This window comes from Carlito syrichta, unplaced genomic scaffold (assembly GCF_000164805.1).
Source record: "Carlito syrichta isolate Samal-C Ts95f unplaced genomic scaffold, Tarsius_syrichta-2.0.1 Scaffold303214, whole genome shotgun sequence".
Taxonomy (NCBI): Eukaryota; Metazoa; Chordata; class Mammalia; order Primates; family Tarsiidae; genus Carlito; species Carlito syrichta.
The window spans coordinates 461,701-469,650 of record NW_007247310.1 but is presented as its reverse complement, the minus strand read 5'-3'; the positions used below and the strand labels follow the sequence as shown (position 1 = coordinate 469,650).

The 7,950-nt window shown below is 58.8% G+C and overlaps 1 protein-coding gene across 1 annotated transcript in view; it reads right to left on the bottom strand.

Annotated features, from left to right (window-relative positions):
- Window positions 1-3,594: 3,594 nt before the first annotated feature.
- The window catches only part of TMEM82 (transmembrane protein 82), a 4,725-nt gene continuing 369 nt past the window's right edge, over window positions 3,595-7,950 (bottom strand). Inside the window, exons 2-5 of the mRNA XM_008058126.1 lie at window positions 7,595-7,854; window positions 6,095-6,512; window positions 4,073-4,260; window positions 3,595-3,732 (exon numbers count right to left, since the gene is read on the bottom strand). Coding sequence (XP_008056317.1) covers window positions 3,595-3,732; window positions 4,073-4,260; window positions 6,095-6,512; window positions 7,595-7,854 — 1,004 coding nt within the window. The remainder of the gene's footprint in view (window positions 3,733-4,072; window positions 4,261-6,094; window positions 6,513-7,594; window positions 7,855-7,950) is intronic.

Below are 7,950 nucleotides of genomic sequence, written 5' to 3'. Positions count from 1 at the left end.
CAATTATGAGTAATACATGGATAAAACAATTATCATGACTAGAATAGCACTGCCAGCAACTTTCTTCAAAAAAGTCCCAAATTACAGTCCTTGAAGTGCTTCAAGAAAGTTCCCAGGTGCACGGTCCTTCATGTAGCTGTTCTTCTCTTTTGGGCTTTTACGACCTTCAAAGTTTTGTAATTGCCTTTCTTGTTCAGGTGTCTTCATTACTTTTCTCTTATCCTGCAGTGTTTATTTCTAAGGAAAACTCAAAAGAAGCTTTTAATGACATTTCCCAGGCCCCCAAGGTTGCTTTCTGTATTTAGTTAATTATCATAAAAGTATCTAATTAGTATATTATGAATTCAGTGAAAACCTGCTCTATAAATGTTTACTTAAAATTTAACTATAGAATTAAGTAAAAAGCTTAACGATTAATCTTTATCCTAAGTCTGTGAAGACAGTGTTATAAATCACCTACATAACTCCTAGATAAGTGTTAGAACTTATAATGAGCTCATAATGAACTTACCATAAACTTGTGCTTCTAATAGAACCTTATGTCTGAACACTGAGCTGCATAATTCTAAATCAAATAAGGAGTGAATATACTTATATCATTTTTTTACTCAAGCAATATCTAGTAACTTTATAACCCAAGTGAAAGAAAGCATTCTTGATGTGCTTCAGAGTTTAACCCTTGCATATGTTAGAAAAGGCCAAGCGGCATAGTGGGAAAATGGGAAAATGAACCCATGACATTCTCAGGTTAGGTGTGAGTACTTCGCATAAACATGCCATTTTCTTCTTCCACAACTGCACAGAATTTCTTCAGCCGTATCAAACAGCAAAGGTGGAAGACAGAAGGGCCTCAGCTTCCCAGGCTCACCCTGCGGCCCAGGGTCTTCGGCCCACTGGGACCCTGTCAATCAGGTGGACCTCCAAGGCTGGCTCCCAACACAGGCGGGTCTCGAACCCACAGGCTCAGGCAATCCACTCACCTCAGCCTCCCAAAGGCACAGGATTACAGGCTGAGCCAGTGAGCCCGGCTGACGAATCTTTTGATTGTTGTAGAGACAAGGTCTCACTATGTTGCCCAGGCTGGTGTAAGTATCTATTTTTAAGCTGCTAAATGAGGGTAATTGGTTACACAGCCATAGTACACCTGCCCTTACCCCGCCCCGTCCCTCTCTGTCCACTTGTCCAGCTTGATTTTTCTTTGGGGGTCCTGTGGCACACCAGTGCCACCCTAGTCGGTGGTGGGCAGCCTCCACCAGGCCGGGGCTATGCATCTTGCTGGTCTCAGCATCCCAGACCCTAGAAGGTGCCTGGCCCCACTGAATGAATGAATGAGTGAAGAAATGCAGGGCCTTCAGAGGGCCAATGCCATAGCGCAGAAAAGTGGTGTCTCAGCGGGGAGACCGGCTCACTCCAATCCCAGCTGCCCCGGGGGTCCCCACCCATTCTACACCGAGCCTGGGGACCCTGACCACCACCTCTTCAGAGCGATGTCATCCTCACCCAGGGACCTTGGTCCAGGGGGCCAGGGCCCAGGGTCCAGGTCCCTGGGGTCTCTGTGGGAGGACTAGCCCCGGGCCATGCCGTGTGGTTTGTCTCACACCCTCTGGTCTCAAGGCCCACGTGTTTCCATCTGGGATGGACATTTGTTCAATGCCTCATTCCAGTGATCTCATTCTTACACCCTCGTCAGACTTCTCACGAAAGTCATGCGATAAGAAAAGAATCCTATTCCGGCCCACATGTCCCAGTTTTTGTTTGGAAAACGGTCCCTGTGCCCATAGAAAGGAAAGGAGTGCTGAGTCCAGTTCCCTCCTGCCAGGGACTGCGGGCTGGAGCACTTTCCAGCAAAAACACTGGAACCCGGAGCCCCATCCAGGCCTGGGTCTGGCGAGGGGCTGGCCCAGGGCCCACCTGACTGAGCCATTTCCTCTGGGCTGAGACGAGCTTCCTGCCCGGAGAGAATGGAGAGCGTTCTCAGGCGGGGGTGGGCTGGGTCCTGTTCTGGGGAGGGGGCTCCTCCAGGCATGTCCCCACCTCCCTACCACACCCTGGGATGAGGCGCCTGTCTCGGAGGTTGGCTCGAGCTGTCCGGGGGGCGGCTCTTGGGGGCTGAGCCGGGCCGGACCGGCCTTGGCTCCTGCCCTGTCCTGGGTGTTTCCCGCGTGGGGGTGGAGGGTTCTAGTCCAGGCCCTGCCTGCTGCCAGGCAGCCTTCGGTGACCATGGTGGCCTTTGCAGAGAGGTGGGAACCCATCAGAGCCTGGAATCCTCGAGGCACCTATGTCCTTCCTTGCCTCCTCCCTGATGCCCCCCGCCCCCAGACATCCCTGACTCTCAGACCAGGGGAACCATTGGCTGAGAGGCCCCTTGCCCTGTGGGCCTCTCCTGGCAAAGGGCCCTGAGCTGGGGCCTCAATCCCCAGGGCACCAAATTGCCCCATGGGCCGGGCTGGAAGAACGTGGCCACAGCGGAGCCTCAGGCGGCCTGGACAAGGGGTGACTGGGACCACATTCTACAACCTGCCAGGAATGGGCCCGCCATGTTTCTCATGACCCTCTGTGAGTTTCCCTAGCCAAATCTTCTACAAGAAGGTAGCAGGGAACAGGCGAAGCACTTGAGCTCTGGGGAGCAGGTTGCCTGGGTTCAAATCCTGGCTTTGCCACTTCCTACCTGTGTGCCCTTGAGCAAGTTGCTTAACCTCTCTGAGCCTCAGTTACTGAATCAGTGAAAAGGGCTAACGGTACCTGCCTCTTGGGACTGATGTCAAAGTGAAATGAGACAATAAAAGTGCCCGTCACACGGTCAACACCCAACACACAGTAGCAGTTCTTTTGATGGGCTCAGAGAGGGGCAGTGGCTTGTTCAAGGTCATACAGCGGGTAGGCAGAGGAGCTGGTACCCGACCCTTTGGCCTCCCTGAGCTGGGCCCTGCAGGGGAGACAAGGCTGAGAGGGGCTGAGACGGGAAGGATCCTTGTGGTCTCAGGGGCTGAGACACGCAGGAGCACTGACAGAGTCAGCCCATTCCCAGCCTGAGAGGGGACGAGACATGGGCGCCGTCCACCCAAGACACCCAGTGGGTGCTAGACCACGTGTCCACCCACTCATCCCCTCTCCGCCTCAGCCACACCCCTCCCCACTCCACACCTGAACTTTCCTCTGTCCGCTAGAAGCCCTGTCCCCCGGGGGGACCCACCCCAGGCTAGCCCAAGACTCATATCCCAGGACCCTGCTGGAAGAGCTATGTGGCCTCAGAAAAGCCTCATCCCTCTCTGTGAGTTTGTGATTCTAAGCACAAGCTGGGAAAGTCTCATCTTTATTGTTTGGGGAGAGGGCGAGGGAAGCCAGTAGGGGGAAAGCCATTGTGAGGATGGGACTCCCCCCTCCCCCACCCCTGCCCAGGAAGGCAGGTCTGAGGGGGCTGCATCCATTGTCCGCCTGAGAAAAAGAGGGCCTGACCCAGGGGCCCCAGGTGTCCCCTCCCTCCAATGGGCTCCATCCCTAAACCCTGCCCTTCCTCCTGGGGCCCCGGTGCCCGCCCTGCACTCCGGGGTAGGGGGCAGCCCTGCCACTCCGCCTCCAGGTAGCGTCCTGGGGTCAAGGCCCGTGTGGACCTGAGACAGTCTCCAGACCCTTCCGAGGCAGGTCAGGAGGGGGCCGTCCTCTGGGGCTGGGCGGGTGCTGGGGCTGGGGCGGGTTTGGCGTGGGCACCGAAGGCCTCCGGGGCGGAAACTCCTGAGGAAGGTGGGGAGGAAAGGATGGAGGTTGCCGCCCATTTCCCCCTCCCGAGGGGCCTCGGGCCTCCAGTGATCCGGGTCCTTCCTTCCATTTGGGACTCTGGGGTGCAGGCTGGAGGGGGCTGCGGACAGGCTGGAGGTGCCGCTCGCCCTCCCCACTCCTAGTGACCTGGGGGACAGCCCCGGCCTGACTCAGGTGGCTCAAGAGGGGACTTGAGCTCCCTCTGTCCCCCACCCGCCGAGAGGGGTTGTCCCGTCTCTTCTTGGGCCCCTCCAGGCTCGCAGAGCTGTTTGGAGAGGCTTCGGTGTTTGGGGGGCTCACGGGGTGGGGTGCCCACCTGGATCTGGCAGAGGTCGAGCAGGGTGCGGATGCCCAGCAGACACCAGAGCTCGCCCAGCAGGGAGACGAGGATGCCCAGGAGGTCCAGCCAGCGGCCCACGGTCAGCAGCAGCACGAAGAGGCCGCCCATGCGCACCAGCACCGTCTGGACCTGGCTCTGCAGGCCGGGGTGTTGCTGTTGCTCCTCTGGGAGACGCAGGGATGTGTCACCACCCGCCTGCCACAGCCTTCCCTTTCCCTGCAGCCGCCCTCCCAGCCTCCTTGTCCCGCCCTCCTCCGAACACCTTCTGCCTTCCAGTACGCACTGCCCAGCCCACAAATCCCCTGCTGGTCAGAGGGAGACCCCCAGGCTTCCAGCTGAGGAGTCTGTGTACACCGGCATCTGAGCCATCAGGAGGCCCGTGACTCTGCCAAGCACCTGCATGCCAGCCCCTCTGGCCACTCTTACGGCCCCATCCCAGGCACCGTCCTCTCTCGCAACAGCCTCCTCACTGGGCTCCTGGCTTCTGTTCGTTTATTTTTATTTTTATTTATGTATTTATTTTTTGAGTTGGAGTCTCACTGTCGCCCAGACTGGACTGATCTCAGTGCCAAGTTGCCTGGGCCGTCCCGGGTCTCGAACCCGCGGGCTCAGGCAATCCACTCACCTCAGTCTCCCAAAGGTGCGGGATTACAGGCTGAGCCACCGAGCCCGGCTCCTATTTTTATTTTTAAAATAAAACTCCCAGGCTCAAGCTATCCTCCTGCCTTAGCCTCCTGAGTAGCTGGGACGACAGGTTCGTGTCACCATGCCTGGCTAATTTTTAAATTTTTTGCAGAGATGAGGTCCCATTATGTTGTCTAGACCGATCTCTTGACTCCTGGCTTCAAGCAATCCCCCAGATCCTTGGGATTCCAGGCATGAGCCACTGCCCCGGCCCCAGTTTCCATTCATGACCTTCAGTCTGGTGTCTGCTGACCAGCCAAAGTGACCTTCATTCCTCTGCTTATAACCTTCCCAGGACTTCCCACTGCATTTAGAGTAAGATCCGGCCGGGCTCGGTGGCTCAGCCTGTAATCCCAGCACTTTGGGAGGCCGAGGTGAGTGGATTGCCTGAATCTGCGGGTTTGGGACCCGCCTGGGCAACTTGGCGAGACCTCATCTCTACAACAAATCAAAAATTAGCCGGGCGTGGTAGCGCGTGCCTGTAGTTCCAGCTACTCGGAAGGCTGAAGCGGAAGGATCGCCGGAGCCCAGCAGGTTGAGGCTGTGGTTGCCAGGAGTGGCCACTGCGCTCTAGTCTGGGTGACAGAGTGAGACTCCAACTCAAAAAAAAAAAAGATCCAAACCCTCACATTACCTCTCCTCATCTCTGACTCGCCCACCCCCTCCTCGTGCACTATGCCTCAGGCATCCCTGTTTTCCTTTTGCATGCTGAGCTGTTCCTACCTTAGGGCCTTTGCACTCGCTGTTCTCTCTGTCTGGATCACCATTCCTCATCCTCTGCTTTCACCTCATCCTTATTCTGCCCCTGGCAGCTTGTCCTAGAGCTCAGGTCTAAACCAGGTCATTCTCCCCTGCCTAAAACCCTGCAGCGGCTTCTCATCAGTCGCCCAGCCTGGCGGCACAGGGCTCTCCATCAGGCCCCTGTTACCTGGCCAGCCCACTGCTTCCCCATGCCCTGGGGGTGACAGCCGCGCGGGGCTTGTCCACTGTGTGACACTGCCTTGCCCTGTCCACCTCTGGGCGTTGGCATGGGAGGTCCTCTCTGCCCACGACCCCCTGCCCTCCTTTCCTCTCTCTGGGGCCTCCTGCTGTCCTTCCGGGCCTAATCTAAATGCCAGCGCCCACCATACAGCCTCTGCCCTGACCAGGGCTCCCACCACCCTGGCCCCTCTGCACGGTGCCCACCGTCTGCCCACTGCCCTGACCAGGCACGCAGGGATGGCAGGGATGGGCCGGACGATCGTGGGCCTCCCCAGGGCCCGGCCCAGATAGGGATGTGGATTCAGTGGCGAGAACCCGGCCCCCGGACCTCACCCTGCGTGTGGATGACCAGCAGCGTGTAGCAGATGGTGAGCGGTGTCCAGAAGCGCACGGCCTCCGAGGTGGATAGGAAGTCCTGGTTGATGAGGGCCACGGCTGCCAGGTCGCCCACGGCAAAGGCCACGGCCAGGGCGCGGCCCAGCAGCCGGGGGAGGTGGTGCGCGCCGGCCAGCAGGCCCAGGCAGACGCCGCAGTAGCGCTGGCCGCTGTGCAGCTCGTAGAGGCGGCAGACGTGGTGGCGGAGGCGCCGGGCGCCCGAGCCCAGCAGCGCGGCCAGCGCCAGGCTCAGCAGCAGGTTGAGCGTGCGGCGGGGGGCGCCCTCCTGCAGGAAGCTCAGGCCGCAGGTCAGCCCGCAGCCCAGCGAGAACTGGCCCAGCAAGTACAGCCGCAGCCTCTCCGAGTCCCGGGAGCCCTGGGGGCGGGAGAGGGGGCGCTGGGGGCTGGGGGCTGCTCCCCTCTGCAGGAGGATGGGACACCCCGGGGCCTCAGGCCACTCGTTCTCTTGCCTTCATTACTTTCTTTTTTTTTGAGTCGGAGTCTCACTTGGTTGCCCAGACTGGAGTGCAGTGGCATGCTCACAGCCACCCCAGCGTCGACCTGCAAGGCTCCGGCTCAGCCTTCCAGGTAGCCAGAACTACAGGCGCATGCTACCACGCCCAGCTAATTTTTTGGATTTTTATTCTCACCAAGTTGCCCGGGCTGGTCTCGAACCCGCGGGCTCAGGCAATCCACTCGCCTCAGCCTCCCAAAGTGCTGGGATTATAGGCTGAGCCACCGAGCCCGGTCTTACTTTCATTTCAATCGTGTCTTTTTTTTTCTTTGTGAGTCAGGGTCTCACTCTGTTGCCCAGGCTGGAGTGCAGTGGCTCGATCACGGCTCACTGCAGCCTTGACCTTCTGGGTTCAGGCGATCCTTCTGCCTCAGCCTCCCAAGTAGCTGGGACTATGGGCACATGCCACCATATCCAGCTAATTTTTAAATTTTAATTTAATTTTTTGTGGAAACGAGGTCTCTCTATGCTGCCCAGGCTGCAATCATGTCTTGTTACTTGGGGCCCACCTGCTGGCTGAAGGGGATGGTTCAGAGCCTCGAAGACCTGGACCCAGTGCCTGACTCTCTGCATGGCTGGTGTTGGCCACCGACAAGCCACGCTCTCTCTGAGCTTAGTTTCCCCATCTGTGAAGTGGGAGCATGGCAAAGCTTCACCCCCTGTGGTTGTGAAGGTTCAGTGAGATGATACAGCGTTGCGTGAGGGCCCGGCACTCAGGAAGCCTGGGGCATGGGAGCTGCCGCTGTCGTTTTCTAGGGATGGGGCTGTAGCCACTGTGAGTGGAGACTTAGCCTCAGCGATCGAAGCCCGAGGTAGCGATCTGTGGCCTGTCCTCAATCTCACAGGAAACAGGCGGAGAGTAGGCTGGGGTGCTGCACCGGGCCCCACTGCCTCTGTCCCTGGGCGGGGGAGTTGCCCCTCTGTCACCTTCCCTGCGGTCTCACCTTGCCCAGGGACAGCAGCATGGACACGGCCCGGAGGGAGAACTCGAGCACCACGAGGGCGGCCACCCGGGCCCCCACAGCGCTCAGGAGCAGGGCCAGCCCGGCCAGGTGCGCCGGCTCCAGTGAGGCCCACTGGGCCTGCAGACGCTCCTTTTCGGGCCGCCGCCTCGGGTCACTGTGGGGGCAGAGTGGGTGTGGGCACAGGTGCAGAACCACCAGTCTCGGCCCCGGTGGGGTCCCCCTGCCCCCGGCCACACTTCCTGGGGTGGGGGGACGGCTCCCCGCCATCCCTCCCCAAAGAGGCCAGAGTCACGGTGCAGGACACGGGGGCCCTGGCAGGACTCCGGGGGGGATGG